Source organism: Sus scrofa, chromosome 2 (assembly GCF_000003025.6).
Source record: "Sus scrofa isolate TJ Tabasco breed Duroc chromosome 2, Sscrofa11.1, whole genome shotgun sequence".
NCBI classification, from domain to species: domain Eukaryota; kingdom Metazoa; phylum Chordata; class Mammalia; order Artiodactyla; family Suidae; genus Sus; species Sus scrofa.
The window spans coordinates 102567981-102582691 of NC_010444.4; the positions used below are offsets into that span (position 1 = coordinate 102567981).

The 14711-nt window shown below is 36.4% G+C and overlaps 1 protein-coding gene across 1 annotated transcript in view; it reads right to left on the reverse strand.

The window, feature by feature from the left end:
* Positions 1-14711, reverse strand: part of ELL2 (elongation factor for RNA polymerase II 2) — a 72812-nt gene that overhangs the window by 49376 nt on the left and 8725 nt on the right. Inside the window, exon 2 of the mRNA XM_003123796.5 lies at positions 5753-5800. Within this exon, the coding sequence (XP_003123844.2) occupies positions 5753-5800 (48 nt within the window). The remainder of the gene's footprint in view (positions 1-5752; positions 5801-14711) is intronic.

Here is a 14711-nt window from a genome sequence, read left to right on the forward strand (position 1 = left end):
ATGATTCAATTACTATTTGAGATAATAGCAGTTTCCAGAATGTGAGTCCATATCCCTGGCCAAATATGACACTTCACAAATATATATATGTGTGTGTGTGTGTATAATTATGGAAGTTATATACTACATATCATACATAAAATTTTATAATACAAGCTTTGATATATATCAAAGTTAAATATTTCTTTCAAATTGGGCAATTTACTATTGAATACCTTACTATTCATGTGGTTAAAAGATTAGAATTCAATGCAAATATCAAAATGTTATCTACATATGCCAACCAGTAGAATATTGGAAAAGTTAAAACAGAACTGCCATTACAAAAGTATTTAACACCCTTCTAGTATTAACTACATTCAGAGCTGAGTGTATAAAAGTAGCTGTTAGTCAGCAACCTTTGAGCAGACTGACTAAACACAACCATTGGCAAAACCAGTGGATTAGCCAAACCAAAAACAGCAGGGGAAAGCAGAGTGCAGGCATATCATCTAAGAAGGAATGGCAGTGTTGGGGATTTATTTTTATCTCCAATGCTGTTTCAAGCTGATAGTTATCTTTGCTTCCCAGGTATCAAGTAGATTAGAGAAGGGTAGTCTGCGGGAAGTATTTGTAGGTGAGTTGAAATTGCCTACTAATTTCAAATACTGTATAATTTAGTATTTCAATCCCAGTCTTCTCCCCAGCCCCCACCCAAAGAAAAATGAATAATTAACAAAATATTTCTGAATGCTTTGCTAAGTTTGGAAGTTAAGGAAAAAAAGAAAAAAAGAAAAATCCAGCTCTCTCTCCTTTAGAGTTGATGTATCTACTGCCAACATTTTATAATATTATTTCAGACTTTAAAGTTAGTTAAATGCTGATTTCATTTTCAGAAGGTCACTGTGCCTTTTTGGAAGGCATACATTTAAAACTTGTTTGGCTGGCTGTTCCTTGCTCATTCTTGGAAAAGGGTGTGACTCAGTATTTTACAGGAGACACGACATGGTACTTATAGAAAATATTTTCTATTTTCAGTCTTCATTTTAAGGTTAACTTCTAAATTACATATGCAAAATGAACTTCTATTTTCTAAAGCCTCTTGGATGGCTGAGTCTGAAGTAATTGCTATTCAATTAGAATTTTGGAACAACATTCTCATAACAAATATTGAGTTAATAATACTGAAGTCTGGAAACCTATTTACTGTGACAAAGTTAACATTATTTCTCACTGCCCTGGGACAATCATTCCCTGGACATGAGTCCCTGAAGTCCCAGCCAAGTCTACTTTGCAAGCCCACCACAGGCCAACAGATGTGGCCATTATTTGCTATTGAAAACCTTGCCACATCAGATTTTATGTGAATTATAATCATACCACATATCTACCTTTTTGTGTAGCCTTCTGTAATTTTACATGCCTATGTCCAGGATATATTTTGCCTCTACTGAAACCTTTGTTTAAAAAGCTGATTTATATCAAGCAGAAAAACATAAGCCTTGATCCTGAGAGTCCCCTGTTTCCATGGATGTTCTGAGAGGAGGGGTCTGGATAAGTCCTACATTATTATTTCTTTCCTGAGTATTAGTCTATACGTGTTTGTCAGATTTGGAGCTCTCTGAGGGCAGAGCCCATATCTTACTGTCCCCATGTCTTTGCACACTAAGCACTCAGCAAAGTACTTGGCACCAATAAAGGCTGAAAGAATGTTTATGTAACAAGTAAGAAACAGAACAATAAACCTATTAGCACATCTACTGGTTAGGTATCTGTTTATAGTTTATTGAATAATTATGTTAGTAGATAATTACATCAATAACAGCTGCCATGACTGAAAATACTGAGTTAACTTGCTTCCAGCACCTTCTCCTTTCAGAACTGTGCAGTACAGTGGGGAAATTTTTCCCTGGTAGTGTCAGGACCTAGACAGTAGTTACAGCTCTGTCTCCATCAGAGCTGTGTGTCTTTAGACAGGAAACTTTCAACAAACATAAAAATACACAGTAATTAGCTTTTTAAAACTTTACTGGAGTACACATTTGTGGAAATTTTTCACCTGCCACATTCTCAGTACCCAGTTAGAATATAAGAGACAGAACTAACCTGATTTGTATAAAGTGTACTTGACAATAAACATGCAGCTTTTGGAAACCAGGTGTATTATACCAATATACCCCTCTGAATGCTATGACTTGAGCACCTCAACACTGTAGCCATGTGAATCTTACCAGAGACTTTTTCTATTCAATTGGAATGGTTTATAAAAATGTATAATCCTAGGAAAACTTTAGTTATGAGTATCCTAGGTATGGATTAGAGGACTGTGAGGTAACTGGTTGAGCCATACTCTTCAAATTCAACATGGTAAGAGTTCCCATCATGACACAGCGGAAACGAATCTGACTAGGAACCATGAGGTTGTGGGTTCAATCCCTGGCCTTGATCAGTGGATTAAGGATCTGGCGTTGCCATGATTTGTGGTGTAGGTCACAGATGCGGCTCAGAACGGGCGTTCACCGTGGCTATGGCATAGGCCGGCAGCTGTATCTCTGATTAGACCCCTAGGCTGGGAACCTCCATAGGCAGGTTTGGTCCTAAAAAGCAAAAAATAAAAAAATTCAATAAGGTTGGAGTTTCCTTGTGGCACAGTGGGTTAATAAGGCTATGGTGTTGTCACTGCAGCGGCGTGGGTCCCTGCTGTGGCATGGGTTCAATCCCTGGCCTAGGGAACTTCCACATGCTGCAGGCATAGACCCAAAAAATAAATAAATAATAGTTCAACAAGGTATCTTTGGCTGATTTCGTCAGCTTCTGATATTCATGGTTTAGAAAACACAATCAACAGTTCCCATAGATATGTCAATGACCATTCAATTTCCTAAGTACCCTCTCTTCCACTAAGAGTCAGATGAAGTGTGAAAGACCAATCTTGCATTATTTTATAAAAGCTGCTGCCCAAACTGTGATAAAAATTCAGATAGTCAATGATTCTCAGAATTTTTACTCTTTTATAGCATATTGTTATACTTTTGTTCAATATTCCAGTCTGCATTTTTTTTTTTTTTAAGAAGAAAATGTCAAAGATGTTTGGGCACAAAAGTGGATACGCTTAAAAGCTAACCTGCCAAGACCCAAATTCTGACCTTCTAAAGACATTACTGAGGGGAAAAAAAATCTTATAATTAGTAACAAGGAACAGCATAACCATGCAGTGCTTGGCATCAGAGAAGCTGGAAATAATCTTAACAATGAATGTTCACTTTTAAAATGGTATTTTAATAATACTTCAGTTATATTTCAAATATGCCTACTCAGGATACTATCATGATAGTTAATCACATTTGATGTAAATTTGATATATTTGCGAAATTCTTTCTAGGAAAACTTTTTCAAAGTGCCTGAAATATTGTATTAAAAGACAACTAAAATTTCTCATTAAGAAAAACTATCCTTTGGGAAACCTTAATTTAAACCTTCCAATTTAGAGTCCTAAAAAATTTCCATATATGAAAGCTGTCAGTATACATCTTCAGAGTTTCCAATGCCATTGGCATAGGCAATGTTAAATTATCGTGGCTCTCAAGAAAAACAGAAGAACACTGTACAGAAGACCCTCACATTTGTGGCTCTGTGTATTCCCTGTGGGCTGTGCCAACCCACTCTCTCCCCTGTAATGACTCTTTGTTTTTACTAAGTCCCAAAGGGCTGGTGAGAGCTCTGCAAAGAGAAGTGGGGGGGGAGGGGTGGATGGAATGCAGCTGCAGACTCAGAAACAATGCTGAGTCCATATATTTTGTTCCCAGTTAGAATAATAAAAAGGGGACTGCGGTGGGGGGTGGAGGGATGGAGGAGACAGAACCCAGAAAAAGCAAGGTAGGGCCAAGTATCCCTTAGCTCTCAGGCTTCAGCACTCCCTCCGCCACACTCATACTCTACCAAGTCTGACAACCACTCATTTGGTTAAAAAGCTTATCTGTTAAAATTCAAACACCGGATTATGATTTAAACCTATCAGTCATTTATATCTAAATTTCTTTATCAGTGAACAATACTCTGGCAAGAGAGAATGGAGCTTGCAAAGATAAACCAAAGAAGCTTAGATAGATGAGGGAGCAAAGTTTGGGGGAGGTAGATTTCAGAAAAGGAGGTCCAAAGTTTCAAATAGAAACTGCTAGCTTTTCAATGGTGCCTACAGTGCCTAGGGCCTGAGGGCAACTGCTGTGCCAGAGAAAACCATATTCCTCTGAGTCTGCTAAAAGCAGCATGTGTTTGAATCAAGAGCTTGGAAGCCTGCACATATTGGTTCCTCATTACTCAGTCTAAACTGGTGCCTAAAATCATGTCCTTCACTGGTATGTCTCTGGCCTACAGGTCCCAACTGGGAGAATGAGAGAATTAAGGGAAGAAGCAGACATTGAGCAAAGGGGTCAGCTGCTTGCTTAGGAGGGAAAAGAAGCTCAAACACTACTCTCCTTTCCTAGGTACTGCCCTCTCTTCCCAGATAAACCTTTGCTGATAATGGGTAGCCCTGCAGAGCTCATGAACTCAGACCTGTCTCTGGAACATTCCTTCAGGTGTTATTGACACCATTAAAATTTGTAAGAAAATGCAAGAAGCCTTAAGTAAACAACCAAAATTAATACCTCAAAAACAGAATCAGTGTGCACCAAAGACTACCTAAAAAGCTATAAAGCAAAATTCAGAAGAATGCTTGTTCCAATTAGGATCCCAGTCATGAACACTCAATTACTGGAGGCAGAAAATTAAAAAAAAAAAAAAAAAAAAAAGACTTCATTGTAAAACTACCATATAGAAGCAACCCTCTGACATCCATACACAAACATCACCTTCAAGATAGCCTTCTCTAAGATTTGAAGTACTTTGAGCTGGTATTGAATGTACAATTAATTGCTTGACTCTTAAAAGGTTTTCAAGTTGTAAAGTTTAGCAAGACTGTATTTATTTACACTGAATTTTTGCATTTTGTGACATCAACAAAAATTCTCAAGTGTATAAATTTATCGTAAGCAGAAATATGATCTCTCCCTGCCTCAGGCTGCCTTTTCTCTACAGCTCTAATACCCATTTATAGGTATTCCAAATCTCCATACAACAGACAATATAGAGACAAATTCAGAAATATATATTATTTTAAGAAATGACTGAGTCTACTATTAATGTTAAATAGTAATAGCAATAATTAAGGAATAATACTGACACCACTCCTGGAAAGTTTATCATCTATTATAAACACAAAATTCATAGGTACATTTTACTAGGAATTATTATACTTTTAAATGCAGCAAGAAAAAAGACAACATTTTGTTTATTCTGTGTACTAGAAAAATTCAATTTTCTATTTATACATTTCATTTCCTAGTATATACAAAGATATTTAATCTATTGACAGCAAAGATTTGCTAATATTAACAACAAACACATAATCATAACTTGTCTGAAATTCTTAATTCTCTAATGGTTGCTTAATTATGGTAAACAAAATAAAATCTCTTAATGCTATGATGAATGTTGATTAGAAAATCAATTATCAATGATAAACTATTTTCAATAACTATATCTGAATTATTTTCAAATAAATCAAGAATAATTCAAGTCTTAAAGGTGTAAAAAATTAACATTTAGTCACAAAGTTCACAAAATATTGGTGACATTATATTAAGAGGCACAGATGAAAAGAAATTTTAAAAGTTAAATACAACAGTGTGTAAGAAAATTAGATTTTCTAGCTAAAAACAATAAGAGTACTCACCCCTTGCAGGCCTTGGAACTGAATTGAAGGTCGAAATGGAATTAAATTCTATTAAAAGAAACATAAGAGACAAACAGGTCAACCTTAGTTACTGTGACACAGAACTAAATGTTTCAATCTTAAATCTATGTATTTGGTCAGTGCTATAGTCTGTGAAAACCCTTACATTACATACTTAGGTTTATTATGTGTCATTATGTTAAGATGCCTTGATAAATGATATTGCACTATTGACGTTTCTCTGAATCATAGAACCGAAAGTATCTTTTGGCAGTGTAGCTAACCAGGTTTTTGAAAACAAATGACATGATTTAGTGAAAAATGATTAGTATACTAATTCAATTTTACATTAAAAATGTTTTTGCTTACTTCCTTGATAATGTTTTTTTAAAAGGGTGAGGGAAAGCAAGAGATAATTACAGGAACTTAGCAAAACTCTAACAAGATAGTAGAAATATAAAATTAAAATATTTGAGAATTTGGTTTCTATTTTCTCATGTTTTACCAGAGATTAGTTTTTAGTTCATTTAAACAGGTTACCAATTTTCTCCCAGATTCTCACCAAGAGAATATAATTTTTAACACAATGTTTTTTGAGCTCTTTCCTCTTCATAATTTAATATATTCTCATAGAGTTGTGTATTTAGAAGAAAAGCTGTAACTGTAAATATCTACCATAGTCTCAGGCATGATTTTCTGTACCCAAAGTCACCCTTATGTTTTTCTGTGGAAACTCTTTTCCAAATTGCTAACAGAAATTCATGGGAAAAATCAGATTTGGGTAATATTTTAATAGTAATACATCAGCCTGTAAACTCTTCTTCACATCCTCTTATCCAAATCCAATGCACAAAAGCAGTGTCTTCTGGTCTCATCTCTACCTTAAAAATACAGAGGCACCTGTGTGCCCTTCCCTCAGCCACTGCATGTTAACTACTACTACCACTTACTCCCTCCAACTTCTATACAGACTTACAAGTTTGCTAATCAGGATTATCATAAACTAAAGAGAAATAAGGAAAGGATAAATACTTTAAAGACAGATCATCTGAACATAAAACCAAGTGGTAGCATTAACCGTTCCTTTATTATTTATAAAAATGGATAAACATCTTCCTAGAGAAAACATAATAGATACTGTTACCATTGTTCTACCAATAAAATGATGTTCTACCATCATCTAACTTTAGATTTATCAGCAGAATCAAAGTACTAGTGGGTGACAAAATTTATTTCTTTGTGTGGGAGAAGTAAGTCTTTAAAAAAGGAAAGATAAAAATTTCCTTAGAGGGAAAAAACCTCACCCAGACCTGTCTTCCATAGCTAAACCTGAAGTAACGGCAGCTTGCCTGCAAAAGCCCTGAGGAGGCTCCCTCTGCTTGGAAGCAGGTGGTCCTACAATTTAGGTAACACAGCTCCAGCCTTCTAGCTTTCAGAAAATTTCAATCAGCCCTGCCTCCTGCTCCCTCTTCAAATCACAAACCCTGAACATTTCCTCTGAGGCTGGTTACACTGCTCCCCAACTCCTTGCAACCCAAAAGTTATCTTCAGCTCATCACTAGAATCTGAACTTCTCTATTACGTTCATCAATTCTTCCTGGTCAACAGCAACAACAAAATGCTAACTTTTCTCAATTTTCAAATTGCTCACAGCTTCCTTACACTTGGAGACACCAACCCTCCTAGCTCTGGTTATGCCTTTCATTTCAAAAGCTAGTGCCCTTCACTTTCCTCTTTCTAGATCTACTCCCTCCAGGAGGCTCATCTTGCCTATTTAGTGATGACTCTGAGTCTCCTTCCTTTTCCTCAACTTGGCATCTCTCCATAACCTGCAATTTATCACTGCCTAGGACATTTTGCATTAGAAACTCTCAATGACAGCAAAATTGGCAAATTTAATAAACTTACCCTCCTCCCACCGAACCTGCCCCTCTTTCCTACTTTGTGGCAAGTGTACTTCTATTTTTTTGGTTCTGCAGCCTCACAACCTTAAATTTAACTTAGCCTCTTCTCCCTCTCCCTGCACCATATTCTATTAGGCATATTGCTAGAATCCCAGAATTCAGGAAGAGTACGTGTTAGAAAGGATACTAGAAGCGACAAAGGCTCACGGGAAAGATGGATTTTGAGTAGCAATTTTGAAAAGACAAACTAAACTCCAGGGAGAGAGTGCTCTAAGCAAAAAAGCTAAGACACAGGAATGGGTACCGTGTGGCCAGAGGGCAGGTCTCTGGGTATTGAGTTCTTTGACACGTGATACATAACATAAAGGATGAGAACTGGACCTGGGGATCCCTGCCTAATCTCTCCTTGACCTCAAAATTTGTCTTCAGTTTTAGCTTCTATCCACTAAGAGAATAAATAAGACAGTAATTTAAATTGCAGTCCTCAGCATTTCAAAAGGTTTATCACCCTGTGAAATAACCCTGCCCTAATCCCCTCCATTACCCCTTTAGGGATGGCCTTTAGGTCTTGCCTTTGACGAGATAAACAATTGGAGGCAATTCTGATTTTTGGAATAAGAAAGTGAGGTGCTGATGGAAATGTTTCAGGGAAAGCAGCCTTCCAGTCCTGTGTAATAAAGAGAGAGATGAACTGGGGCTAGGGAAAAAGGTTAGACATCAGCTTCAGGGGATGTTTTATTTAGGAATACTCTGGTGATAAAGGCCTAAATTAGCATGACTTCATCTAGAGCAAACAGGATAGATGGTGGAATGAGCAGACATTCCTAAGCAAGAATGATAAAATGTTTTCCAAAAGCTTGAATATCAGGCATTAAAGAAAAAAGAAGCAAAGGTGGCTCTGGGCTCTACCCTAGACTAGCTTAGTTTCTACTTTAAAAGCTCTTAGCTTGTTTTAGGCCCTTATCACCAAGAGCCTAGACAAAGGCCTTCCTTCCTTACTTCAATTCCTTATAAATGCTGCTCAAATAGCTAGCAGAAGCTCTTTGCGACACCACCCTCAGCTTGTCACACAGCCTGCAGTGGGTTCTATCAAAGCAAAACAAACTCCTCCACATAGAAAACAGACTGTCCAGCTATAGAACCAATCAATTTCATCTTCTATGTCGTCCTATGGCTCAGCAGTGTTAACCTTTTTCAGTCTGTTTTATAAAACAATTTCCTCTCTATTTCTACCTCCTACTTGTCCCTTCAATCTGGCATACCTTCCCAAAGGTATTTTGGCAATCCATACTAATCACTTAACATTCAAGCTTAAGATTAATCTCCTCAGCTAGGCCTTCCTTTGGATAAATTAGGAATTCCATGTGTTAAGGACCCAATGCAGGTAAATGTGAAAGAGAATGGGTGTGAAGCAACAAGAAATGGTGAGTAGCCAGACAGTGAATGCCCAACTGAGAAAGGATTCAGATTTTAAAATGTTAAGCCTTTTTCTAGCCAAACAAAACTCTGCTGCCACCATTTTGCTAACTCTGATCTATGTCCACTTTGAGTTAACTACCATTAGCTGTGGTTTCTCCAGATGCCTATGTCTCAAGGTCCTACTACATGAGGGATGTATCTTTCATAGGTTGTCTTACTCCTAGTTGGTACAGAAGAGTCTAACACATATTTAATTTACAGGCATTTATCTACATTATGCTAAGTATATAAAAAGTATTATAAAGTCATTTTGGCTATATTCTCTTTACATATGCCGTATACAACTATACATATTATATACTTACAGATTACTGTTCAGGGTTATATAGACAAAACAATACCATTATGCTTGACACCAATTTAGGAACTTTCAAAAATAATTTTGACATTATTCAATCCTTTGTCTCATGACATGAATTTATAATCTAACCTCCTGAAATGCTTAGAGTTCTATCTGTATTGCTTGATTCCTCAACAGAAACGATACTTTGTTTTTATTTACATAGTTTTGTAATGTACAGAGTGTTTGGTTGGTTTTTTTGCCACACCTGCTACATATGGAAGTTCCCAGGGAACGGATGGAATCCAAGCCTCAGCTGCAACCTGTGCCACAATGTCTGTGGGAAAGCGAGATCCTTCACACACTGTGTCACTGTGGGACCTCTGTACAGAGCATTTGTATATCCATTATCTCAAGTGAGCTTCCTAAAACCAAACTTGGGTGGTAGGAAGGGATCATTAACCCCCATTTCAGAGGCAGATAAATGAGTCTCTAACAGGCAAAATTCATTGCTTAGGATCAACAAGCAGAATTGGATCTGAAATCCAGTCCTATGAATTCAAATCCCTTTCCTTTTCTCTTGCCTCTCTGAAACAGGTTACTTCCTAGTGCTGAACATTAAAAAGCAGTTAAATGCTCATTTAGTTCTGGCATTTTGTTTCCAAGGAAAATGCATTTCATAGAATCATTACAATTTCCAAGGTTCAGTTTCTCATTATATAAAAACTAAAAAGTAGGAGTTCCCATCGTGGTGCAGTGGAAATGAATCTGCCATGAGGTTGAGGCTTCGATCCCTGGCCTTGCTCAGTGGATTAAGGATATGGCATTGGCTTGATCTGTGGTGTAGGTTGCAGACACAGATCGGATCTGGCATTGCTGTGGCTCTGGTGTAGGCTGGCAGCAACAGCTCCGCATTAGACCCCTAGCCTGGGAGCCTCCATATGCCATGGGTGCGGCTCTTAAAAAAAAAAAAAAAAAAAAAAAAAGACAAAAGACAAAAAATAGGTTTGTCTCTTTCTTGTCTATCTTCTTCTTTTTGCTATAAGGACCCCCCCCCACACACATTATATATATATCTAGGTTAACATTTTTCATTAAAAAAATAAAACCCTCATCTACATAGTTGTGGGTACTTATCCAAACAGGACAAAATAGGATCACTGCTACTGAAAAACTCCTTTGAGATATCTGACAATTTAGAAGAGAAAATACATAAGAGAATTTCAAATATTTTATTGATTTTAAACCCCAATTTTAGACAAGAAGATGTCAGATACTAGGCTACAGTTGCTGAATGTTTTAAAAACTGCAACAAGAGGAGACAGCTAGAATGCTACACCAATTACTATGCATCTGACCACTGTGTTAATGGGCAAGGTACCAGGAATAAGTTCTAAAAGTCAATACCATTATAAGCAAGTGTCTCAAGCATGTTAGTTTTCCATCTAAATGTTTTTTAGTCTAACTTTAACTACACAAACATAACCTCAACTCACTATATATTTTTTAATGCAATTGGATTTTAAAAGACAATGTAATTACAGGTGGCCAAATATGATATGGCATGTTTTAGAATAATGTTTAACTTACTAAGTACATTTCCACTACAAATGAGTTTCAATAGGACTTCAACGTTTGATTTTTAGCTTTAATTAAATATTTGCACCAAGTAGCTCTTTTGAAAATCAAGTAATTGTAGGGTTTAACTGAAGAGTAGCCAAGCTATATATATATAAGATGGTGATGTAGAATCTTCATCCATCCAAGAAACACAATGCAGGCTGGAAGTGACTACGGAAATTCTTTTTGACAAATGATTTAACAACCGGATAAAGGTGATGTTTTGCATCAAAAGATTCTGCTAAACTCTTAGTTGGTTCACTGCTTTCAGAGTTCTTTGAATTAACCCTCTGTATTTCTTAAGAAATGTAGGGCATTCTTAAGCTTAGAATAAAAGTATAGACAATACCAAAATGCTAAAAAGTTTGGTTAGTCTTAACCTCTGTCATTATAAGCCAATTCTAATGCAACAAAAATTGCTCTATGACCAAATAAATCTATGTCCACTTATTTTCAGGGACTATTCCTCACACTGTATCAGGACTATAATTTACTAAGTAATTTTACTAAGTGATCTTAATTGTACTGAGTAATATTAATTTCTGACATGATTCTTTTAGGGTGGGAGAAAAGGAGCAAACCTCAGGTTTCTTTGGAGATAAATGAAAGAAAATTACTTATCCTATAAAAGTGGTTATAACCTTCTCTTGATTATTTACATACTGATCTTCCACATAGACAACTTAAACCTATGGTTGCTTTTTCTATCAGTCACAATTGTTTTTGTCAATATATAACCACAAGAAATAGCATTCTGGGGTTAGAAAAAGTGATTTCTCTAAGAAACACACTATAGAGATCTTTCTAATTGTATTGCCTGAGGTTAGAGACATACTTGTAATACCTTCAGTTTCCCTTCTGAGCCCATCATGGAGCTTTGATTCAACCCAAAGTTAACTCTTGAATTATTTAAAATAACCTATAGGCATTTATTAAATACTTAGTATTTATCTGAGTATCTAGCTGCATTATAAGTCATGATAAGAGTGAAAAAAAAATTCCAAAGTCAAATATAATTTTGGAACTTTATCAAAACCAGAAAACTTTCTATAAATGGTGATGGGCCACATGACTGCTTTAGGTGAGATTGTTTTAGGAAATGATCATAGCTACCTAGTTACTATTTATTGAGTGCTTAAAATGTGTCAGGCCAGTGTAATCATTTTTACTATCACCTCTGGGAATTCCCAATACACCCTTGAGGGGTAGATACTAGTATTTCTACTTCTCATGTAAATCCTGTGAATCACCTAAAGTTACACCAGCTAGTAAGTGACCTGGAGCTCAAACCCTGGCCTGTATCACTTTAAGAAGTGTGCTCTTGGAGTTCCTGTCCTGGCGCAGTGGTTAACCAATCCAACTAGGAACCATGAGGTTGCGGGTTCGGTCCCTGCCCTTGCTCAGTGGGTTAAGGATCTGGCTTTGCCGTGAGCTGTGGTGCAGGTCGCAGATGCGGCTCGGATCCTGCATTGCTGAGGCTCTGGCGTAGGCTGGTGACTATGGCTCCGAATGGACCCCTAGTCTGGGAACCTCCATATGGTGGGGGAGCGGCCCTAGAAAAGGCAAAAAGACAAGTAGAAAATAACAACAACAATAACAAACTATGCTCTTGCCCATCACTCTATACAGCTAGCTTTTCTCCTCCTCAACAGTAGTTATATAAAATGTGAAATATCTGAAAGCTAGAGAATTAAGAACTGATAGCTTTTTGAAGGATAATTGTTTTTGTCTTTCACTAAAGCTTAAGGATACATGGATTTGGCACATGTATCAGGCACATGAATTTGTTCTTATGTAAATAAATAGTAAAAATTATTTATGATTTATTCTGGGATATAGTATAAGATAAATCATTCTTTCCTAAAAGAGGTATACTTTACCATTTTAAGAATGTGTGGTTATAATTTTTTTATGAAGTCATTTAATTCTGCTCCTTAAAATATCACCTGATAAAGAAACCAAAGACTATCCAATAATTACATTTTAACCACTGTAATATCTACATATATGAAGGGAGAAAAGAGGAAGAAAAAAAAGATGGAGCTAAAGCAGAAAATAGCAGAGGAAATCAGATAGTTAATCCTGAAGAAATTAAATATATTCAACTTTCATCAAAAGCTAGTTATACATTTAGAATGATAGTATGAATGTGAAACTAGGAGGTAATTCAAATCTATCTTAATAAATGGTATCTCCTTTTTTGCCCCAATCTTTTATTAGATGATCCCATTCCTACTCCCACCTCCCAAAAGGAGATGGATTCATTAAGGTTCACAAAATCTAGTATTTTGCTTTGTGAGTTAATCCAACCTTACATACAGGACAAACTCCTCTGCAGATTTGGAAGAACCAGATTAAAGAGCATATAGAATAAAGAATACTTTTTTTCTAGCCATAACATAGAAAAGAATGAAATATAAAGGAGACTATCAAAACAGTAGTGAGAAGTCTAAAACCTAATCTATTTAACACAATTCTTGTTTTAAAAGATGGTTTCTGGAAAATGTAATTATCTGATGTAGGCCAATTTTTACAAATGAATTATTATCTTAAACCTTATTATTTCATACAACTCCTTAAAGGAACACAGAAGGCAAAAATCCAAACTGAGCAACCAGCTAAAAAGTTAGTCACTGTGAACCAGCCTTTATAACAATTCTTGAAGCAGGAGTTCCCATTGTGGCTCAGTGGTTAATGAATCCGACTAGGAACTATGGATTGCGGGTTCGATCCCTGGCCTCGCTCACTGGGTTAAGGATCTGGCGTTGCCATGAGCTGTGGTGTAGGTCGCAGACACAGCTTGGATCTGGCATTACTGTGGCTATGGCATAGGATGGCAGCTACAGCTCCAATTAGATCTCTAGCCTGGGAACATCCATATGCCACAGGTGCAGCCCTGAAAATACAAAAACAAACAAACAAAAAAAACAATTCTTGAAGCATAAAATCTCGTTTTTTTCCAAGAGAGAGATTAATGTGGACTTTATAATTGTGTAATAAGTTTACATGTCAAATCTGACTCTAAATACAAATGAAGATTTGTTATATGGGACCACGATATCTAGTGAAGCAGAAAGAGAAGCAGCAAAATAAACCTGGGTTGTAAGATGGAGATTATTTTTTAAATATTAGAAATTTATAAAATGAAGCATCTAAAATAAAGGGAGCCATTAGAAGGCTTGAAACTTGGAAACTAAATGATTACAATGTTTTAAAAAGATGAATCTTGCTGCTATGTGGAGAATGGATTATTGGGGGATGAGCGGAAGCTTGGGGGCTGGCTGTAAGTCCATGGCAGTGGTCCTTAAGAGAGATGATGGTGGCTGGGACTGGAGGGGTGGTGATGGATGAGGTTAGATTTCAGATGTTTGAAGAATGACAGAACTTGCTGATGGATCAACTAAGAAAAGAGGATTGAAATCAAGGAATACTGGCAAATTAATAGGTAACTAGAGACAAGTGTTGCCACTTACTGAGATGGAGAACAGTCATGAAGATGCAGGTCTGAGGAGTGAAATCAACAACTGTGTTTGGGTTTGCTAAGTTTGAGATAACCTGTTAAACTTTTTTTTTTACCATTTATTTATATATATATATATACATATATTTCTACTGTACAGCATGGTGACCCAGTTACACATAATGTATACACTCTTTTTTCTCACATTATGTGATC